At 37.6% G+C, this 23,432-nt stretch overlaps 1 protein-coding gene across 2 annotated transcripts in view; it reads left to right on the plus strand.

Moving 5' to 3' along the window:
* Window positions 1-23,432, plus strand: part of LOC127489251 (uncharacterized) — a 110,596-nt gene that overhangs the window by 6,804 nt on the left and 80,360 nt on the right. For both annotated transcript variants that reach the window (XM_089311844.1, XM_089311843.1), the window contains 6 exons: window positions 303-432; window positions 721-779; window positions 9,853-9,940; window positions 13,608-13,636; window positions 13,770-13,842; window positions 17,604-17,794. In XM_089311844.1, the coding sequence (XP_089167970.1) occupies window positions 303-432; window positions 721-779; window positions 9,853-9,940; window positions 13,608-13,636; window positions 13,770-13,842; window positions 17,604-17,794 (570 nt within the window). The remainder of the gene's footprint in view (window positions 1-302; window positions 433-720; window positions 780-9,852; window positions 9,941-13,607; window positions 13,637-13,769; window positions 13,843-17,603; window positions 17,795-23,432) is intronic.

Below are 23,432 nucleotides of genomic sequence, written 5' to 3' on the forward strand. Positions count from 1 at the left end.
CCAGAAATTAAGCAGTATTTCCTGACCTTCCAAGACTGAATGGAGGATTCTTTTTTCTGCCTTTTCTTCAACTGTATTGACTTCAGTGGCAGAAATAGTGGTTTATACTTTCCTGTTGTATTTTCCCATGTCTACCTCTAGCTGAACATGGGGTAGAATCTGCTGTTTGTTTATATGCTTAGATTTTTCAAGGACTGGGCCTATGACTTGATACACATAGTAAATCCTGTCTCACTGAATGAGTAGCTGAGGGGTTGAGAAATTGGATATATGTGTTGAATTTGCATTTTATTGTTCTGTAGGAAGGAACATCAGCTGTAGCGGGTAAGAAGAGTAAAAAATGTTTTTTCATCACTCAAGTTGCTCCACAACAGCCAATTAATAAATATGGGATGGACTCTGATCACGGATTGGACAAAGATAACAAACGTGGTGAGTGCATATCTATCAAAACTTACTATTAAAATACAATGAACAGAAATGAGTAGCTCTGAATTGGGTATCCATGTATGTTGAGGGTTTTCTTTGGCTTTTTTTAATATAACCAACTTCTTCCTGAAACAGCTTCAACCCTCTGAAATTCATCCTTACTATTCCTTTTATTTCATTGAAATATTCATTTCATTGCAATATTCATGAGTGGAGACAGACACGCCTTTATGTAAATTATTTCCATGTGAATAAATGTTCTCACTAGTTGATCTATTACTGCATTTGTAGGTAAGGAGTCTACCTTCCAAAGAGATCCTGAAGACAGCCACTCACCAAGGAATTCGAAGGTAGTGTGTCTTCTTGTGATTTGGAAATACCTGATTTCAGTCTTGTTAAAACAAAATTGGTGTTTGCTTGAAGCCAGGGCAGCTAGTTTTAAAATCATTTAATATTATTATCTGTTTGAAGAAGCTGTGAAGACAAATAGACTTCACAATTACAATGATAACTATGGTATCCATATCTTCTGGAGTCTCTCTATATCTTTTTAGTGTTTTAGGCTCCATAGAGCTCATGGAATTCTAAGAGTATAATGATGTGCCTTTGTCCTCCATCCCTCTCCTTCTGTGCCTCCCACCCTGCTTCCTCTCACTTTACCCCTTCTCTGCTTCACTTTGAGTTTATGTCCTTGATCTACATTACATTCCATGGCTCCTGTAAATACTTGGTTCTTCAAGTTAAAAGCAAAAAAAGGCCTAGTAAAGTAGGAATATAGACAAGGCCAAAGACAATAATGAAATGGAAAAAGGACTATTTCACTTATCTGCAATAAATTTCAAAGTAATCCCAGATCATTGAATCTATAGTAGCATAATATTCTTAACCACGAGCTTGACAAAGGTATAAAACAAAGCTTATCAAGACAACATTTGCAGCAGTATCGAAACACACAAGCATTTCTGCCTTATTTGCCTTTTCATCTTCATTTTTCGATTTAAGCTGCCTCTTTTAAGGGAAAACATGAGATACTTGTTTTTCTGCGTCCAGCTTCTTTTCCCCCACATCATACCCTCCAGTTGCATTCATTTTGCTGCAAATGGCAGAATTTCATTCTTTCAAATGACTGAATACTATTACATTGGATACCTGTGCTGCACTTTTTCTGTTCATTCATCTTTAGAAGTGCGCTTTGATTCCTCTTTTTGCTTTTATGAACAGTGCAGCTATAATATGGTGGTGCACAGATATCCTTGATACAGTGCTTTCCTGTCTTTAGGTGTATAAGCAGAAGTGGGATTGCTAGATCATATGGCATTTTTTAAACTTTTATTTAGTAAATATAAATTTCCAAAGTACAGTTTATGGATTACAAGGGCTTTTTCCCCCCAATAACTTCCCTCCCACCTGCAACCCTCCCATCTCCTGCTTTCTCTCCCATTCCATTCACGTCAAGAATCATTTTCAATTATCTTTATATAGAGAAGATTGATTTAGTATATATTAAGTAAAGATTTCATCATTTTGATTTAGCTGTGTTTTGATAAACATAAGACATTTTAAATGTAAAATACTGAGTAACTTCATGCTAGCAATATTCATAACCACATAAGTATTAATAATGGTGATGTTCATAGTGGCAACTGGAAATGAGATAGGATTTGCTTTCTGACTTGAGCAGTTGCTTCATACTGATTTCTGTGACTTCACTGAAGTCCTAAGACTTGTTAATATGCTGGCCTTTCCCTGGTAATGGAGTCTTGTGAAAAGTGATATAAGTCATTTGAATCCCAGTGGCCACACCTGAATGATTGATATCTAACTTTTAGGCAGTACAATAAAATAACGTGGCAAGAAATAGGCAAACATGATGCAAACAGTGAAATACATACAGAATGAAGAAAAAAGCATCCAGTGATGTCAGTTACTTATGTTTGCAAGTAGACTTTTTAAAATCTGAAGTCCAGTGTGACTCAGTGGCAGTGTCATGAAAAAACTGAGAAATTTGATTTGGCATGAAATGTTTAGTCTTATTACTGCATCATTACTATATTTCCTATGTTAATATAGTGACGGGGCCATTCAGGCCTTTCTGGAGATATTTTGAATGTTTTAAAATGAATAATTATTTTTGTTTTGTGCCTAATATAAGCTTGAATTTTAGACAGTGAATATATTAAAAGGGCTACTTCTGTCATGGTTAGAATGTCATAGCAAGCAGCAATCCACGATAATTTGTTATCCACCCTTCATATAAATCTAGCAGAGAATGTGGGGCTGCAAAATATTCAGGGGATTTTCCATAAGGTTAAAGGTGGAACGTGGTGTAGAATTCTGTATTCAGAGATTTTTTTTCTTTGGAATGTGACTATGCCACTGCCAAGTAAAGGAAGAGTTGGGGCCATCCCTGTGAATGTGCAGGAGGAGGTCATCCTGAATAGAGAAGAACCTAAAGCACAGAAGAGTATGGTTCTTGATTCTCTTTTTAAACATTTATTTGAGAAACCAAGAGGCAGAGAGAGATGAAAGGCAAACCCACAGAGCTATCACATACAAATTTACTCTCCAAATCTCTGGTATGATTGGGACAAGACCCAACCAAAGCCAGTAGCTAAGTTCTCAAAACTCCATCCAGGTCTCCCTGTCAGGGGCCTAACTGCTTGAGACATCACCTCATGCCTTTCTAAGTCTGTATTAGCTGGAAATTTTTAATGAGATTCATTCTATTATTTGAAAGGCAGAATGACAGATAAAGATGGAGAGATGGAGGGATGAAAGAATTGAGCGACAAAGAGTTCTTCCATCCACTAATTGACTCCCCAAATGGCTACAGCAGCTAGGGCTGGGCCAGGCTGAAGCCAGGAGCCCAAAGCTCTAGCCAGGTCTCAAATTTTGGTGACAGTAGACAAAATACTTGTGCCATTCTTCTGCTGCTTTCCCAGTTGCATGGGCAGGAGGTAGATTAGGAGAATAACAGTTGGGGCTCAAACTGACATTCCAGTATGGAACTATGAGATGCTGCATTGCCAGTGGCAGATTCACGTATTGCACCACACACCAGCCACAGCAGGATTTTTAAGGTTTACTTATTTATTTCCAAGTCATAGATACAGAGAAAGGGAGAGACAGTGAGAAAGACTACTTCCTTTCACTGGCACACTCAACAAGTGGTCACAATGTCAGGGCTAAGCCAGGCCAAAGAAAGAGCTTCATCTGGTTCTCCTAGGTAGGTGGCAGGGGCCCAAACATAAGGGCCTTCTTCCATTACTTTTCAAAGGCCATTTGCAGGGCACTGGATCAGAAGTCTAACAGCATAATTATGAACTGAGGCCCACCTGGGGTGCCAACATAGCAGTCAGCAGCTTTACCCATTTGCCACAATTTTGGCCTTCCCAACAGGATTTTTAATACCATATCCAAAACCAGAAATGGAATCCAGGCACTGACATAGTGTATTCAGGTGCTCTATTAGTGTCTGAGACACTATGACAAATAGCTGCGAATGGTATGACTTGATGTCTCTTTCTCACCTCTGTGTGTTCCTATTAGAATTATTTCCTTACATTTTCATCATGTGATGAGTATTTTCCTGATGCACTAGTGCACTGTGACAATTCTCTACATGACTAATTTAATGCAGCCAGTACAGTACAGTTCAAAACATAAGGCCTAATTAACACAAGTAATTAGGAATTAGTTTCCAAAATTTAGCTAAAATGTATGGTTTTATCACAGTGCAATTTATGCCAAATGTCTGGTTCTATGGTAGCTACAAGGATGACTAATCATCCTAATGTGCTTTTGAAAAGGAACTGTTTTATCTGTGGGTTTTCACAGTTTGGAACTCACAAATCAATACCTGACACTTCAAATCATCATTATTTTTTTTTTTTGACAGGCAGAGTGGACAGTGAGAGAGAGACAGAGAGAAAGGTCTTCTTTTGCCGTTGGTTCACCCTCCAGTGGCCGGCGTGGCCAGCGCGCTGTTGCTGGCGCATTGCGCTGATCCGAAGCCAGGAGCCAGGCGCTTTTCCTGGTCTCCCATGCGGGTGCAGGGCCCAAGGACTTGGGCCATCCTCCACTGCACTCCCGGGCCATAGCAGAGAGCTGGCCTGGAAGAGGGGCAACCGGGACAGAATCCGGCGCCCCGACCGGGACTAGAACCCGGAGTGCCGGCGCTGCAGGTGGAGGATTAGCCTATTGAGCCATGTCACCGGCCCTCAAATCATCATTATTATATTTGTATTGTCAATTGTCAATCTGTAAAGAATATTTCAGTGAAGGGGAAACGTGGAGAATATAAAAATGTTAGATTATAGCAATAAGATTTTGGATAAGTGGGGGCCTTTAAATAAAAACCATTTTGAACTGAAATTGATCACTTGGACTAGTGAGATGGCATTGGTACATACCACCTTGATGGGATTGTATTGGGATCCCCTGGCATGATTCTAACTCCACCATTTGGGGCAAGTCTGATTGAGCATGTCCCAAATTGTACATCTCCTCCCTCTCTTATTCCCACTCTTGTATTTAACGGGGATCACTTTCCAGTTAAAATTTAAACACCTAAGAATAATTGTGTGTTAATCACAGAGTTCAACCAATGGTACTAGAACAAAACAAAGAGAAAATACTAAAATGGATAAAGTATTACATTGTACATCAACAGTCAGGACAAGAGCTGATCAAGTCACTGTTTCTCATAGTGTCCATTTCACTTCAACAGGTTTCCCCTTTGGTGCTCAGTTAGTTGTCGCCGATCAGGGAGAACATATGATATTTGTCCCTTTGGGACTGGCTTAATTCACTCAGCATGATGTTTTCCAGATTCCTCCGTCTTGTTGCAAATGACCAGATTTCGTTGTTTTTGACTGCTGTATAGTATTCTATAGAGTACATGTCCCATAATTTCTTTATCCAGTCTACTGTTGATGGGCATTTGGGTTGGTTCCAGGTTTTAGCTATTGTGAATTGAGCTGCAATAAACATTAATGTGCAGACAGCTTTTTTGTTTGCCAATTTAATTTCCTTTGGGTAAATTCCAAGGAGTGGGATGGCTGGGTTGAATGGTAGGGTTATATTCAGGTCTAAGAGTCAAAGGGATCACACAAACAAGACTAGTGTCTGCTAATACTAACTGATAGAATCAAAAAGGGAGAGAATGATCCATCATGGGAAGCAGGATACACAGCAGACTCACAGAATGGCAGATGTCCTAAACAGCACTCTGGCCTCAGAATCAGCCCTTAAGGCATTCAGATCTGGCTGAAGAGCCCATGAGAGTATTTTAGGCATGGAAAGCCAAAACACCCTGGAAAAAAAAAGAGAAGACCTAAATGGAAGATCTCTGCGAGTGAGATCCCAGTGGAAAGAACAGGGCCATCAAAGAAGGAGAACTTCCACTTTGACTATGACCCTGTTGGAATAAGATCGAAGTTGGCGAACTCAAAAGGCTTCCATAGCCTTGGCAACTCATGACTAGAGCCTAGGGAGATTACTGACGCCATAAAGAGTGTCAAATTGTTAAGTCAACAACAGGAGTCACTGTGTACTTACTTCTCATGTGGGATCTGTCCTTAGTGTGTTGTCCAATGTGAAGTAATGCTATAACTAGTACTGAAACAGTATTTTACAATTTGTGTTGCTGTGTGGGTGCAAACTGATGAAATTTTTACTTAATTTATACTAAATTGATCTTCAGTATATAAAGATAATTGAAAATGAATCTTGATGTCAATGGAAGGGGAGAGGGAGCGGGAGATGGGAGGGGTGTGAGTGCAAGGGAAATTATGGGGGGGAACCCATTGTAATCCATTAACTGTACTTTGGAAATTTATATTTACTAAATAAAAATAACATAAAAAAACAATTTTGAAATTAAAATTCCCCCAGATTGAGTGCTGTGGCATAGTAGGCTGAGCCTCCACCTCCGGTGTCAGCATCCCATATGGGCACTTGTTTGAGACCCAGATGCTCCTCTTCTAATCCATCTCTCTGCTATAGCGTTGGGAAACAGTAGACAATGGCCCAAGTGCTTGGGCTCTATACCTACATAGGAGACTGTGCAGAAGCTCTTGGCTCCTGGCTTCTGGTCAGCCCAGCACCAATCATTGTGGGCATCTGGGGAGTGAAACAGCATATGGAAGACCTTTCTCTCTGTCTCTCATCCTATCTGTAACTCTGCTTCTCAAATAAGTGAATAAGATCTTTATTAAAAAAAAGAAAAGAAAATGTCTTGATTACTTTTATGGCAGCAATGTTAGTCATTACATACATATAAAATTGTGTTTTCTATGGTGACGGCTGGACAGTGAGTGAAAACAAGCCTAAGTTCTTAGGTTTGAACAGCTGCTGCCTTGGGGTCAGGCATTTCACTAAGTTATAAGCCATACTCTTATGCTGATCTATAAGTTACTATCTATCTTGCCTTAAAAATAAAGATATAAGCTATTTGTGTGTTACCACATTTAGGAAAATGGTACCAACATTTACCTCAGTTATGTGTACTGAGCAAATATATTTAAATCTGATTTTTTTTTCCTTAGCATAGAAGTGGGAGTTGATTTTGGAATTCCTTAGTCAGAGAAAACCTTTCTGAATGTAACTATGATGCTGCCAACGAACGGATGAGATGGAATCATGTGTGTGAAAGTCTAGGATTAGAATATTCTGGGCAGAAAACTAGTGGGTCTCATTTTTTATCATTTGGTTGTTATAGTTGGGTATTAGCAAAACTTTAAAGTGGGACAACCATAATTGCAGCCATTGTTATGTGATCAGTTTAATAAAGAAAATGTGAAAATAAGTGCCTGGCATGTTTTAATGTTACTTATTTTCACTTATTTGAGTGGCAAACCAACAGAGAGATCTTCAGTGCAATGATTTACTGCACAAATACTTGAAACATTCAGGACTGGGCAGGTTCTATCTAGGAGTTTGGTATTTGGTGGACCCTCCGCAGGGTTGGCAGGGACTCATGTATATAAGCCATACCTGCCTCGCAGCATGCACATGATCTAGAATCTGGAGTACGAATATAGTAGGTTAGGCACTACTCTATGGGATGCCAGTGTCCCCAGGAACAGCTTACCCTGTCAAATTGCTCCCCCTAGTCTGGCACAGTTTAGAAGCTAAACACCTATTATAGTTTATATCTTTTCCTTAAGGCTTTTTGTACCTTGTTGAAGATATTGACACAAAAGGCAGACACAGAGATAACACAGATAGATACCTACTCACATGCCAGTTGAGACACGCAGAACTCTCTTGGGTCCTATAGGTCAATCCCTATGTGTGCCTGCAACTCCAGGAACATAACCTCGTTGAAGCTGAGATACAGGAACTGGAAACTCAGTTCCAGTCTCCCATGTGGATGGCTAGAACTTAAGTACTTGAGTCACCACCAACTGCCTCACTCTGCCCACATTTGTAGGAAGCTAGATTTCTGAGCTGGAGCCTAGACTTAAGCCCAGGCACTCTCACATCAGACATAATCCTTTAGACTTAGCTTCTTCACCATTTGACCAACCACTTGCAAAGAGACTGTTTCCCCTTTCTTTCTCTCTTTAGTGCATACCTATAAGGAATTAGTTCCTCACATTTCCCCATCCCATGAGTAATTCAACTATGTGCTAAGTACTTTACAGCTGTGTAAACTCAAGGTTTCTTTCATAAATCCAGTACCATGCAGTGAAAAAGAAAGGTTTAGGTATCACAAGGAATTTGTTGAGTTTTAAGAATAATCTTTTCTAAGAAAAAGAATATTTCCACTCTACCAGTGACCAAATATATGAATACTAACTACCTTGGAACTTTTTCTAATTCAGGGATGATTTCTTTTGGAAATTTTCTATAGGAATATAGTAACTTTATACTTGAGGCCTTTCTGGTAATATTTTAATTGACACTTTAAATAAATTTTGTTGGTGAGTTCCAACTATGTGGTAGGGCAGTTAGGCACTGACTTTACAGGTTTGGGCTACTTCTCTTATGGTTGGAACAGAAAATCAAGGTAACAAGCACTAACAGTTACCTCTAAATGCCTCATAAAAAGTAATGAGAGACTGTTGAATAGAGATATTGAGGGTGTCTGTGCTTCGTGTTGGAATGGTTTGTATGGTGGAATTCTGTAGGCAGAGGGAAAAAATAGGGCTACTGATTTGATGCTGCCCAGCATAAGAATGAGAATGTACATTTGCTCTGAATGTCTAGAAGGAGGACATTATGGACAGAAAGATTAGTGGATCACCTCTGTTTATTATTTTATTCTTCACTTCCAGAAATTAGCAAGATGCAGGTAGTGGACTAACCATCACCCTCAATCTTTTTTTAATATGTTATTGTGTGTAGAAAATAAATGATGCAAATGAGTGTCAGACACATGTTAGAAGCTGAAGCAGAAAAATACGCTTATTCTTATTAAAGCTTACAGTACAATCTTCACAGTATTTCTTTCTTTCAATGAGTTGCATACTAATACAGGTTTTTGCATACTGTTACGAAGCATAACATAAAGGAAAATTTTACTTACTCTCCTGCTATTTCATTCAAACCATCTTCACGTGTTTAAACATTGTATTAAATAATATTTAGGACAGGAATTCTGCCTAGCATTTAAGAGCTCAGTTGGGATTCTGGCAGCCTACATCTTAGTACCTGGGTTAATGTCTTAATTCCAAATCCAGCTTCCAACTAATGTGCATCCCTGTAAGCAATGGGTCTAAGCTAATGTAATTGTGTTCTTGCCATCCACATCAGAGACTGGGACTGAGTTCTTGGCTCTCAGCTTTGGTGTGGCCCATGGCTGACAAGTGGTGGCATTTGGAGACAGAGCCAGTGAACTGATATACTCCCTAGCCTGTCTGTCTCTTTCTCTCTTTTTCTCTCCGTGTTATATTTTTCTTTCTCTGTATTTCTTGACCTGTCAAATAAGTAAATAAAAAGAAAACTTAGCATTTCTAAACCACTGTGTATGTAAATGTACAGCTTCTGAGATGTTCTGTTTATACTCAGTATGGCATACTTTGAAGTTTCTTATGTTTAGAATGTTAAGACAAAACCTAGAAATTGTTCATGTGTTTAACTCTGTATTATAACACTACAATTTTTCAATGTGTTTTTCTGGTTTGTCTTCTTTATTTTATTGGGGAATACAATGCAGAGTTGACTTTTTGAGTTAGTTTGTAGCTAAAATATGTTATTAGTATCATAAGTTATTGTTCCTCTGAACCTCCATGCTGCATTTATAGAATCAGTAACATGAAACTCAAAGTTAGGCCTGATCTTGAGAATTTGTATAAAACATGCTGATCTTATTTTTGCCTTTATAAAGTGGAACTCTTTAGAAAGTGGAAAATTGAGATTCTTTTAGAACATTGTTGGGAAGTGTATGCAACTCATTATTGGCATTAACTTTAATAGACTATTTCTACAAATTCTTGGAAGGAATCCATTAATCAATCAATGGCAGCAGATGCAAAAGGAAAAGATATGAATGAACCACTGGAAGGTAAGAACTGTAGTTTTTAAAGCCAGTTGACAGATGTTTATCTAAGACATGAATATTGATGTATACCAATAGCTGAAGAAAGTTGTGTATTAAATGCATAGTAAGGAAAAGATAAATGAGAGTGGTAAGCTGTGTATTGTGTCACTAGTTAGCAATGCATTAAATTGTGAGTGCCCCAGAGGAGCTGAAGTATTAGCTCCATTTCAGGATAACCTACAATCAGAATAAAGTCAGGGAATGAGGATTCAGAATGAGGGAGAGCCCCCATTCTGAGGGCTGAGGTGATATCTCATGGTAATTTTCTCATTGCATTTTCCTAATGGCTAGTAATATTAAGTATTATATATATTTATGTGTGTGTGTGTGTGTGTGTGTGTATTGACTATTTGTATTTCTTCTTTTGAGAACTGTCCATTCATGTCCTTTGCCCATCTCCATGTATTTCTGAATGTTCTATTGTTCTTCTGGTTGACTTGTCATTTCATTACTTGGTAATTTTAGTCTTTTTAAATGAAATTAGAATGGGGAAAAGGGTGAAATAAAATTAACTGCCTGAGAAAAAGCCCATTAAACCATGACATCTTATGCCATTTAAATTTGGGGGATGTGGCAGGGATGAACTTAAGGCTACATTCCAGAAAGGGGAGTTAAGGAAAAGGAATATATAAGGAAGCTTTGTAAAGACTAGAACTTCTTAAACTTAAGAATCTCTGGGGACCTTATTCAGCATGCACATTTTGTTTCCTTAAATGTGGGATTCTGCATTTTCATCACGATCCCTGGTGAGCTTTAGGGTTATATGTTTCCCTTCAGAGATATTTGAAAGAAGGACCTTGGGAGAAGTATTCAAGAACTAAAAGGATAGAGGGAGAGTATTTTTTGTTTTTATTTCTCAGCATGTTCCTATCCAGAGGATGAAAGGGGAGGAAGAAAGGAAGGAAGGAAGGAAGGAAGGAAGGAAGGAAGGAAGGAAGGAAGGAAGGAAGGAAAGAGGGAGGGAGGGAGGGAGGGAAGGAGGGAGGAAGGGATGGAGGGAGGGAAGTGAGTGGAGATAAGTAAAGGAGAGGAGAGGAGAGTGGGGGAGGGGAGAGAGAGAGGAGAGGGAAGGTGAGGAGAGGGGAGGGGAGGCAAAGAAGGGGGAGGAGAGGGAAGGAGAGGGGAGGGGAAGAGATGAGAGGGAAGGGGAGGGGAAGAAGGGGGAGGAGAGGGAAGGGGAGGGGAAGAAGGGGGAGGAGAGGGAAGGAGAGGGGAGGGGAAGAGAGGTGAGGGAAGGGGAGGGGAAGAGAGGAGAGGAGAGGGAGAAATTGGAAACAGGAATGAGAGGAAAGAAGGAAGCCAAGAAGGAGTAAAGTTTGAGAGGCTCTGGGGAAGGCAAGGAGAGTTGAAGGGAGGTTGAAATAGAAGTTAGAACTGTAAATTGTAGCGATAAATGGGAAAATAAGTGGTGTGGATAGTCCCTAAAATTAATGGTAAGGCGAAGAATCCAGAGCACAGATCCAGAGATTACTTTTGATAAGGAGGGATGATTCTGAAGAGGGAAGAAGAGAGAATGAAGTGAACCTGGTAAATTTAGAGTTACTAATGAGGAAACATGAGAATATTCACTTCAGATGCCTTCTGTATGTTCACATTTAAACACATTAGGTTATTGCTGCTCCAGAGATTACCAAAAACAGGATGGTGTGCTGGTATTGCAGCCACTCATTTGAACTTCATTTAATTCTAAAGCACTAGTGATATAAATTGCATGGATGCTATTTAAATGAGAAAAAATTTGAATACTGAATCATTGGCTTATCTTATAGCTAAATTTTTTATAAAGTAGTTTCACAAAATTAAAGTTAGCATACTATGCTAGAATAAATGTGTTTTGGAAACAAGATATCATAGACTTCATTCCTTCAATACCAGAATTTTTCAGTAAATATTGCATTGATTTAGAATAAAAAGTGATATTAATAATTCTCTGGCAGCTTAGTGAATTTATTCTTTTTGATGACTAGGTTTCTGTGTCAAAAGCATATTATATGCAATTACTTATATATGTTCTATGTACCTTCTTGAATCAGGGGATAAAATCTTTAAGACATCTAACTAGGGCTAGGCACTGTGGGACTGTAGGTTAAGCCACCTGTTGGGATGCCTGTATTCCATGTTCGGGTGCCACACTTAAGGTTCATCCTCCTGAAAAACTGCCTGGGAAGCAGTGGATGATGGACCCAAGTACTTGAGATTCTGCAACACTTGTGTGAGAGCTGGAAGGCAATCCAGTCTCCTAGCTTCCACTTGATTTTTTTTAAAATTTATTTATTTATTTGAAAGAGTTACACAGAGAAGGAGATGCACAGAGAGAGAGAGAGAGAGAAAGAGAAAGATAAGTCTTCCATCTACTGGTTTACTCCCCAAATAGCCACAAAAGCCGGAGCTGAGCTGATCTGAAGTCAGGAACCAGGAGCTTCTTCTTCTGGGTCTCCCAAGTGGGTGCAGGGGCCCAAGGACTTGGGCCATCTTCTACTGCTTTCCCAAGCCACAGCAGAGAGTTGGTTTGGAAGGGGAGAAGCCGGGTCTCAAACTGGTGCCTATATGGGATGCCGGCATAGCAGGCAGCTGATTTACCTGCTACACCACAGTGCCGACCCCTCCATTTGATGTTGCCATGGCTTTTGTGGGCATTTGAAGAGTAGATGGAAGATATTTCTCTATCTCTCTCATCTATCTTCTTCCGTCTTTCAGATAAATAAGTAAAATCTTTCAAAGCTAAACTAGAGGAGGAAAGAAATGTACACAAACCAGTAGTCCTCATAATTATAGAAAACTGTGACTATGTGTTACTATCTAAAGCCAAGTATATAAACCAATTGATGAGGTCAGACCACTTTCTCTGCTAAGAAATGAATTATATATTCATCTTTCATCACAACTGTACGCTTCCAAAATACAGGAGACACCGAAAAACGATTGTAGCACAATAGAATAAATGATTCTGATGTGTACAGTAAAGGTATGCTGTCACATTCGACCATCAGCTTTCTCACTTAGACTCTCATGGTCATGATTTGTTCCTTTGATTAAAGATCACATTTGTCCCCAGTACTCAGCATGCTCACTTTGGCATATGGGTACCTTTTTGCTTAATTAACAGTCATACTTTTTGAGACATTGTCATACGTTTTGAAATCTTAGTGGCGTGTTTTATTAAACCCATAGGTCTATTTTGTTGAATTTTATTTGATTTTTTATTTTTATTTTTATTAAAAATTATTATATATGTTTATGGAATTCAGTGTGACATTTCATTATATGTATACAACATATCTTGATGAGATCAGGGTAATTGGCATGTTCTTTTCTTTCACATGATATTATTAAAGCTTGGTACTCCTTTTATTTCATTGTAAGATAGGTTACTGTGATATAGTTGCTCAACTATGCTGTGTAATACTAGGAACTTATTTTTGATAGAACTCTGGTTTGTATGTTTTTATATATACTTCTATCTTGCATGTTGTTTTCCTAGCACCCCAAATATAAACCGCTTCCCCCAAACCTACAGTAATCATTTCCATAGCCACACATGTGGACTTAGCGCAATGCTAAACCTGCACCATATATTGTTGGCCTTGTCATATTTACATATAATTGACTGTATATCTCTTTTGCTTTTTAGAGTTTGCTAAGGGATCCACTGAATTGACGGTAATAACGTTTACATTTTTGTCTTGAATATTCTCAATAGCTGGTAATAATGTGTATTTTACATTTTTCTCTAATTAAATACATATTATATGAAATATGCATTGTTAACTATCTTGTTTCAAAACTCCTTCAGCCTCGTCTGGAAGCAATACATCCTTTTTGGGCAACATCAGTGGGAATGAATGAAGTACAAACATGCAGACAAGGTAATTTTGCAGTACAAATGTTATCTGGAAAGAAACACAGTATTTGAAATGCCTTCAATCTTCATTCTAAAAATTATTTTTGTCTGCAGATTTGATAAAAGGTTTTGACACAAATAATGCAGATATCATTTTCAGATTCATGTCTGAAAAAAATATATTTCTCATCTAGAGACTGTAACCTTTAACTGAGATGCTAAAAAATACCTTTCATTTTTTGATACCCTGAAGTGCCTAGTTTAAAATTCCTATCTTTTATTAGGATTGACATAAGTTAATTAAGATATTAAAATTTTAATGGTTTAAAATGTCATAGAATTCTGATCTTTACCTAAATTGGAACATTATTCCTAAATTTCATTTGTTTTAATTGTTCCATCCTAGTGATGTTCTGATTAGCATACTCTCATTTGTGTGTGTGTGTGATTACAGAGAACAGAGACAATACTTAATCATTTTAAAGCACAGAAGAGGAACTGCAATCTCAAAATAGTTAATAAGATTTGGAATTTTCCCAAAGAATAAATATTTGAAGTGACTGGTATGCTAATAATGATCTAATCTGATCATTATACATTGTATAATACAATACACATATGGAAACAACATATTCTATGCCACAATGATGTGTCAATATAGAATAAAAATATATACTTTAAATTTTCTTTAAGAACTGATTTAGTGTCCCCAAATAATTTAATTGTAAATTAGAACTCTTAAACATTCTCATCTTAGGGTTCTTTTTACCATTAAAATCCTTGTGAGTATTTGGAGATCCTTTACTTAGTGGACTGCTCTGTTCATAGTTAGTTTATTAGATATGAAAACTGGGAAAATTAAGTACAAGCATGCAGAGTCCTACATTCCAATATCCATGACCCATTAACTGTTACAACTAATAGTATTTATGGCATATCTCTCTGAAAAAGTTGATTCTGCACTTTTAAGAGAATGGATTGAAAATTGCAATTAACACCTAAAATTATTTGATTGGATTTTTTGGCACCTGAACATACGAACTTGGATCAGAATTTAGAATTACTACTTGAAACCCTTTGTAGTCTTACCCAAATGTTAATGCAGTCCCTGGTGATGGAATCACCTTTAAAGTTTTATTTCTTCTGAATATAACCCTACCACACGACCCAGCCATCCCATTCCTCAGAATTTACCCAAGAGAAATTAAATTGGCAAATAAAAAAGCTATCTGTACCTCAAAGTTAATTGTGCTCATTCACAATAACGAAGACATGGAATCAACCTAAATGCCCATGAACAGAAGACTGGATAGATAAATTATGAAATACGTACTCTATGGAATAATACACAGTGGTAAAAAATGAAATCTGGTCATTTGCAACAAAATGGAGTAATCTGGAAAATATTATGCTGAGTGAAATAAGCCAGTACCAAAGGGAAAAATATCATATGTCCCTGATCTGTGACAACTAACTGAGCACTTAAAAGGAAACCTGTAAAAGTGAAACTGACACAAGAAGCAATGACTTGATCAACCTTTGTCCTGACTATCGAGGAACAGCTTACTATTTTATTCTCTTTAATATTTTCTTTTTCTACTTAATACCATTGGTTGAACTCTTTACTTAATACACAGTTATTCTTAGGTGTTTAAATGCAATTGAAAATTGACTTCTGTTAAAAATAAGAGTGGGAATAATTTAGGGAGGAGATGTACAGTTTGGCACATGATCCCTCGGACTTACTCCTAAAGGGTAAAGCTAAAATCTTGCCATGGGACTCCAAATCCCATTAAGTTCACAGGTACCAATGCTATCTTACTAGTTAAAGTGTTTAAGTTTAACTAGTTTAAGTTCATATTTGATAATAAAGATAGGATTAAGTGTCAAAGGGATCACATAAATAATATGTGTCTGCTAATAATAATTGATAGAATTAAAAAGGAGAGAACACTCCAACACGGGAAGTGGGATACAGAGCAGATTCATAGAATGGCAGATGCCCTAACATGGGAAGCAGGATACACAGCAGATTCATAGAATGCAGATGCCCTAAACAGCACTCTGGCCTCAGAATCAGCCCTTAAGGTATTTGGATCTGGCTAAAAAGTCCATGAGAGTATTTCAGGCACTGAAAGCCAAGACACTGGCAAAAAATGACCTAAATGAAAGATCTCCGTGAGTGAGATCCCAGTGGAAAGAACGACCCATCAACGAAGGAGATACCTTTCTCTGAGGGTGGGAAAGAACTTCCACTTTGACTATGGCCTTATCTAAATAATGTCAGAGTTTGTGGACTCAAGAGGCTTCCATAGCCTTGGCGGCTCATGACAAGAGCCTCAGGTGATCACTAACATCATAAATAAGAGTGTCAATTGTTAAATCAAGAACAGCAGTCACTGTGTACTTGCTCCCCTTGTAGGACGTCTGTCCTTACTGTGTTGTACTATGAGAATTAATGGTGAAACTAGTCTTCAAACAGTACTTTATACTTTGTGTGTCTGTGTGGGTACAAACTGTTGAAATCTTTACTCAGTATAGAGTTGATCTTCTATATATAAAGATAATTAAAAATAAATCTTAATAAAGAATAGGATGGGACAGGGAGTAGGAAATGGGATGGTTGCAAGTGGGAGGGAAGTTATGGGGGGAAGAACCACTATCATCCAAAAGTTGTATTTAAAAATTTATATTTATTAAATAATAGCATTCTATAACAATTTTTTCTGTTTTTCTGATTTTGTTCTAGACTTGTCTTAAAATATTTAAATATGATAGTTTATCTTTTATCAAAATGATAAAAATATTTCAGATAAATACCAGTTAGAGCATTCTGAGATTCTGTGTACTTTGCTTCTATATTGGAACTAAACTAATTTTTAATTAATGCATTTGTATATGTTAATCTTATTTGTATTATTTTCATTCTTATGGTTGAAAAAATAACTTTTAAGTTTTTCAGACTGTGATTCTGCCCCCAGCTGCCTACTAGTTTGATTATCCTTTGATTCTCAGTAATAAGAGGTGTCAAAGATATACAAATTTGACAATTGATGATACATAACTGTTTTATTAACTCTGTGACCAAAAATCCATCAATATCCATAGAATCTCATGGACAGATAAAAGTAATAGCTGAGGAAATCAGAGCACAGAATTTAACCCTGGAGCACTTCTGTGTGACTGCATAATTTCATAGTGTGACTTTCAAACATCATTTTGTTCCAGGGTTCACTTTTGGATTACTCCTCTTATGCCACCTAAAGTCAACAGGATATAATTCAGAAAATCATTTTTATTCTTGAGCTCGAGTTCACATATAAACAATAGAGACAAGAGTGTAGATAATTTTGTGTGGGCTGGTATTTAGCATAAACTTCTGAGTGGGTTACATGATTATATTTAGTACACAGGAAGATATCTGCTGTCTCCTCAAGTTGTTTGCTGATAATTTGGAAGTCAGAGGTATTTCTTAAAGAATTAAATATTCAATGAAAGATTAAGCTTAAGCTTTCGATTGATAAAGTAAGTTATTTGCTATTTTTTAAGATTGTAGCTTTCCTCTCACTGATAATTAACATATTTAAGTGGAAATATAGATCTGTAAGGGACACTAGAGTTACCTGTGTAAATGCCAAAAAAATATTAAACAAAATATCACTAATTGGATTAGACCCTGGATATGTGCCTCACCTCAGTGGCCCAGAAAACATTTTGGACTTGTGGCTTACCCAAACTAAACAATTGAAGCATGTGATTCAAATAATAAAGTCTAGTGTTTTGTAGTTACAGGCAGAATCAAGTTAAAACCAATACCAAAACATCTCAAGAGGCATTTCCTTCCTCACTGCAATACTAATCAATATAAAAGCACAGAACTTGAATTAAAAAATGTCAAGTCTTCTCCAACAAATAATGACATTAAAACAACACCCAAGGAAGAACAAGAATGGCTTGATGGAAGTAAAAATAAGCAGGTATGTAAAAATATAAACTTCTGATTTCATATTTTTGTGTGTAGCATAGCATATACCAATCAAAATGACTTTCCATACCAGATATTTATATATATGTATATAATATATGTAGGTGTGTATATATGTATCAAAAGATCATAATTTAATGCTTAATTAAAAACATGTTAACTGCTTATTAGACAAAATCTTAGAAGCTGTTGTATCATATAGCTAATCATTTTCTTGAAAGAGGCAAACAATTCTAGATATGGTGTTCAATAACATTTTTAAAAACCTATTACACAGGCCGGCACCATGTCTCACTTGGCTAATCCTCCGCCTGTGGCGCCAGAATCCCATATGGGCCCTGGGTTCTAGTCCCAGCTGCTCCTCTTCCAGTCCAGCTCTCTGCTGTGGCCCGGGAAGGCAGTGGAGGATGGCCCAAGTCCTTGGGCCCTCCACCCACATGGGAGACCAGGAGGAAGCACCTGGCTCCTGGCTTCGGATCAGCGTAGCACTGGCTGAGGCGGCCGTTTGGGGAGTGAACCAGTCGAAGGAAGACTTTTCTCTCTGTCTCTCCCTCTCCCTGTCTATAACTCTACCTGTCAAAAAAAAATTAAAAAAAAAAGAAATTATTTGTTGTTCTCCCTCACATAGGGACAAAACATCAAAATGAAGTACTGCAGCAAAATATGTGTAGATTTAAGAATGAGGTAGGATAAGATGGACATTTGTCATGGTCATTAAGACACCACTTGGGATACTAACATTCCATATCACAGTTCCAGGCTTTATGTCCAAGTGCTGCTCCAGTTCTGTCTTCCAGTAATGCATACCCTGGAAAGCAGGTGATGGCTCAAGTACTTGTTTCTCTCACGTTCCTGTGAGAGATGTACCTTTAGGTTCCCAGCTTCTGGCCTTTGCCTGGCCTAGTCATGCTTATTGTGGGTAGTTTTAGAGAACCAGCAGAGTTTGTCTCTTTCTCTCCCCCTCTCCCTCTCTCTCCCTCTCTCTGACTTTCCAATACATTAAAGTAGATTTTAAAAAGAATGAGGTAGTCTCATTACAAGTAGTTTCTGGCCTTGGTGAAAAGTTTAACTTGTAAAATACAGAGAGGTTCCCTTGCTGATACTCTACTATTTGCCTGTGTCAATTACCTGATCCATTGTGATTTTCTACCTAGAAAAAGCTTATGTACACAATGATGTTGCTCTCTAAATTACAGTTAAAAAAATCTTCATAGTTTTTATTATTTAATTCTTCCCAGTGACCTTTAACCTGGGCAAATAATTTAACTGAATACTCTATGACTTTCTGAACCAGAATAAGATAAAGATTTTTAAAAAAATTTTAATAAGCCCTAGCCATTTTGATTGGATTAACAATAAATTACAGTTATTTATTTTTTAAAGATTCAATTATTTATTTGAAAAGCAGAGTTTTGGAAGAGGGAGGAGGGAGATATGGGAGAAGGGAGGGAGGGAGAGAGAGAGGAAGAGAGAGAGCACGAGCAAGAGTGAGCTTTAATCAACTGTTTCACTCCACAATTGGCCACCTTGGCCAGGACTGCGCTAGACCTAAATCAGGAGCCAGAAACTTCATCTGAGTCCCTTATGCGGGTTCAGGAAACCAACTACTTGGATCATCTTGTGTGAATTGTATTGATTACATATTAAAATATGAATATGTGGGATCCGGTGAGCATACCGTGGGAAGGAACCATTGTTTGAGAGTGAATATTAGCATGTACCTGGCCTTGAGTGTTGTGAAACATATTACAAGCATAGTGAGTCTGTTTATTGTGCCTTGTCTATTGTACAACTTTATCTGATTCAGTTAAAGTATATGGTACTTTGTGTTCCAACATGACTGTTTTAAAGATTTTTTAAACACTTACATACACTTTCATGTAACTTTTATGCTTACACAAGTATTTCTGGTGAATTAGACTTTTATAAGTATCATAAACCACCACCAGAAGTTCAATGTTTGTCTCTAAATTAGGATGCTACATTCTGGAGTACTTACAGTTTTATAGGTATGTAAAAATCTACAGATATCCTCTTATAGGTAAGGGTAGATAAAGCCTCTCTTCACGCTCCTCACCCTGAAGGCATTGGAGTATTTTGACAAAGTCACACTGCTCATTTCTGTGATTAATTTGGTTATTTTCTCTGGTAATGTATATGATTCAGTGTTATAGAATGTGTGTTTTCTGTTAGTGCCATAAAATGCTAGGAAAAGCCACTCTGTGTACTTTGTCTGAATCATTTAACCTTTTGAAGTTTTATTCCCATTATCAGTAGATAATGGGGCCAGAACACTTAATTACTTCATGCCTTCTGTCTATGAAATTATATGCTTAGTGACTGTAAAATGAGGGAAGCTTATTTTTCAGTATCTCTCACTAACAATTCATGACATTCCCTCTTCTTTTGAGGTGTGGCAAACTTGGATGGATATATTTTAGTGAGCATGTATTTCTTTTCTGAATATCAAATATCCCAGGATCTAAAGGGACAAATATTGCTGGAAACGTAGTTTTTTTTTTAAATTAAGATTTACTTTATTTATTTGAAAGACAGAGTTACAGAGAGAGGTAAAGACAAAGAGAGAGGTCTTCCATCCTCTGATTCACTCCCCAGATGGCCACAATGGCTGGAGCTGCACTGATCCGAAGCTAGGAGCCAGGAGCTTCTTCTGGGCTTCCTACGTGGGTGCAGGGGCCAGGGACACAGCACCGGCCTGGCAACATAGTTTTCTAAAGCTTTGTTTTACACCTTTGTGAACCCAATGGTTAAGAATGTTATACTATTAAAGTTTTAATGATCTGTGAATACTTTAAAAGTTATTGTCTATGGAAAAAATAATTATAAAAGCAATGAGAGAAAAAATAGCTTAGAGCACAGAGGGGAAGCCTCCTTGCTGTTACTAGAGACCTGCATCGTCAAGTCCTGTAAATCTGGATGGTTACTAAAAAATCCAGGTGACAATGACAGAAAGTGACATATTTTACGTGTTTCTCTTATTGCTTCCATACAGGTTAATAAACATATTAGATAGTGAAATGTGGATAGAAATAAAAGCATAAAATGAGGAAGTACCATCTTTGATATTTTGGAGAATTTTCAAAATTTTTAAATTCAGAAATGAAGCAGAATGCACCAAAATTTCCATGAGCTGTAATGCTGAAACTAAAGTCTATAACATGCAGCACAAATGCATTTCATTGACTAGAATTCATGGCGAGTGTCTTAGGTACAGTAATCACTTTGAACTTCCATGAAATACATCTTCCTCCTCAACAGTTCTTGGATAAAAAATACGTTAAACATGAGTATCTTGGACAATTAATTCCTAAGCCAGTATCAACAATCTTAAAATTTTTGTTATTTTGAAGAGCAAACCAGTTAAAAAGAATTTTAGATCCTCCCATCAGGGTGATTCCTAGCAAATCAGGCCTTTGTTAACCTAGTGGATTTTTGGTCCCTTTAATTGTGTTCTTTCTCTAGTTATATCAGACTCTGGCTTGGTTCTTCATTTCTGTGTGAAGCACTTAAACAGAAGTTGTTGCTTATGATGTGTGGCATATTCATATGCCACTGCTTGTCCTGTTTTCTTAGAGACTGCTGTGTTTTTCACTGTATACATTTGGCACTATGCTCATAAGCTTTCCTTCATAAAATAGAAAAAAATGGGCTCATTTTGCATAATAGCTAATCTTTTTATCCAATAATGTTGTAAGGAAATTTCTTGAATTCTAAATGTTGGTCTTTCTAGATTTTTTAAAAATTGGTGTTTCCAGGATTAAAGTTTATTACAATGTAGTTAAGTTATAGGGTTGTCTTTCTCTGTTACTTTCAAATAAATAAATAAATATTTTTTTAACTTTTATTTAATGAATATAAATTTCCAAAGTACGATTTATGGATTACAATGGCTTCCCCCCATAACGTCCCTCCCACCCACAACCCTCCCCTTTCCCACTCCCTCTCCCCTTCCATTCACATCAAGATTCATTTTCGATTATCTTAATATACAGAAGATCAGCTTAGTATACATTAAGTAAGGATTTCAACAGTTTGCTCCCACACAGAAACATAAAGTGAAAAATAATAGATGATTTTTTTTAAATGATGATGAAATCAGATCAGACCTATTGTCATGTTTAATCCCAGTGAGAGTCAAGTTGGGAGTTGATAATTTCTTTTTTTTTTTTTTTTACAGAGGATCAGTTTAGTATACATTAAGTAAAGATTTCAACAGTTTGCACCCTCATAGAAACACAAAGTGAAATATACTGTTTGAGTACTCGTTATAGCATTAAATCTCAATGCACAGCACATTAAGGACAGAGATCCTACATGAGGAGTAAGTGCACAGTGACTCCTGTTGTTGACTTTACCAATTGACACTCCTGTCTATGGCATCAGTAATCTCCCTATGGTCCAGTCATGAGTTTCCAAGGCTATGGAAGCCCTCTGAGTTCTCCGATTCTTATCTTGTTTAGACAAGGTCATAGTCAAAGTGGAGGTTCTCTCCTCCCTTCAGAGAAAGGTACCTCCTTCTTTGAAGACCTGTTCTTTCCACTGGGATCTCACTCACAGAGATCTTTTGCCAGAGTGTCTTGGCTTTCCATGCCTGAAATACTCTCATGGGCTTTTCAGCCAGATCCGAATGCCTTTAGGGCTGATTCTGAGGCCAGAGTGCTATTTAGGACATCTGCCATTCTATGAGTCTGCTGAGTATCTCACTTCCCCTGTTGGATCACTCTCCCCTTTATTCTATCGGTTAGTGTTAGCAGGTACTAGACTTTTTTATGTGCTCCCTTTGACTCTTAGTCCTTTCATTATGATCAATTGTGAACTGAAATTGATCACTTGGACTAGTGAGATGGCATTGGTACATGCCACCTTGATGGGATTGAATTGGAACTGACATTACATAGTGGGTAAAGCTGCCACCTTTGATGCCAGCATCCCACTTGGTGACAGTTCATAATCTGGCTTCTTACTTCCAATCTGACTCCCTGATAATGGCGTGAGGAAGACAGTGGAGGAAGACCCAATGTTTGGCCCCCTACTACTGATCTGGGAGTCCTGGATGCAGTTCCTGACACTTGACTTCAGCCTTGCCCAGTGTTTGCCATTGCAGCCATCTGGGGAAGGAACCAACAGATGAAAGTGCTCTCTCTCTCTTTCTCTCTTATATGTAAATAAATATTTAAGAAGTGTAGGGTTATTTATCATAACCCTACCTGAACATGAACACCATGGGAGACCAGGAGAAGCACCTGGCTCCTGCCTTTGGATCAGCGCGGTGCGCCAGCCACGGCAGCCATTGGAGGGTGAACCAATGGCAAAAGGAAGACCTTTCTCTCGTTCTCTGTCTCTCACTGTCCACTCTGCCTGTCAAAAAAAATAATAATATCAATAATACCAGAAATTTACATTAGCATTTTAAGACCATTGTAGGATTCTAGCACACTGTCTATTGCCTGTGGTGTATTGTAAGAGCTAATTATTGGAGGTGAATTGTTTCTCTTTCTCCAGTTTCCATTGTTGATTTATTGCAGAATTGTAACATGTGTAATATCCAAAGTATTATTGATAAACTTTTTCCAACCAGTAGCAGGATGTTCAAAATTTTTTTCTGTCAC

Source organism: Oryctolagus cuniculus, chromosome 13 (assembly GCF_051225735.1).
Source record: "Oryctolagus cuniculus isolate XC-2025 breed Fujian yellow rabbit chromosome 13, ASM5122573v1, whole genome shotgun sequence".
In the NCBI taxonomy this organism is placed as follows: domain Eukaryota; kingdom Metazoa; phylum Chordata; class Mammalia; order Lagomorpha; family Leporidae; genus Oryctolagus; species Oryctolagus cuniculus.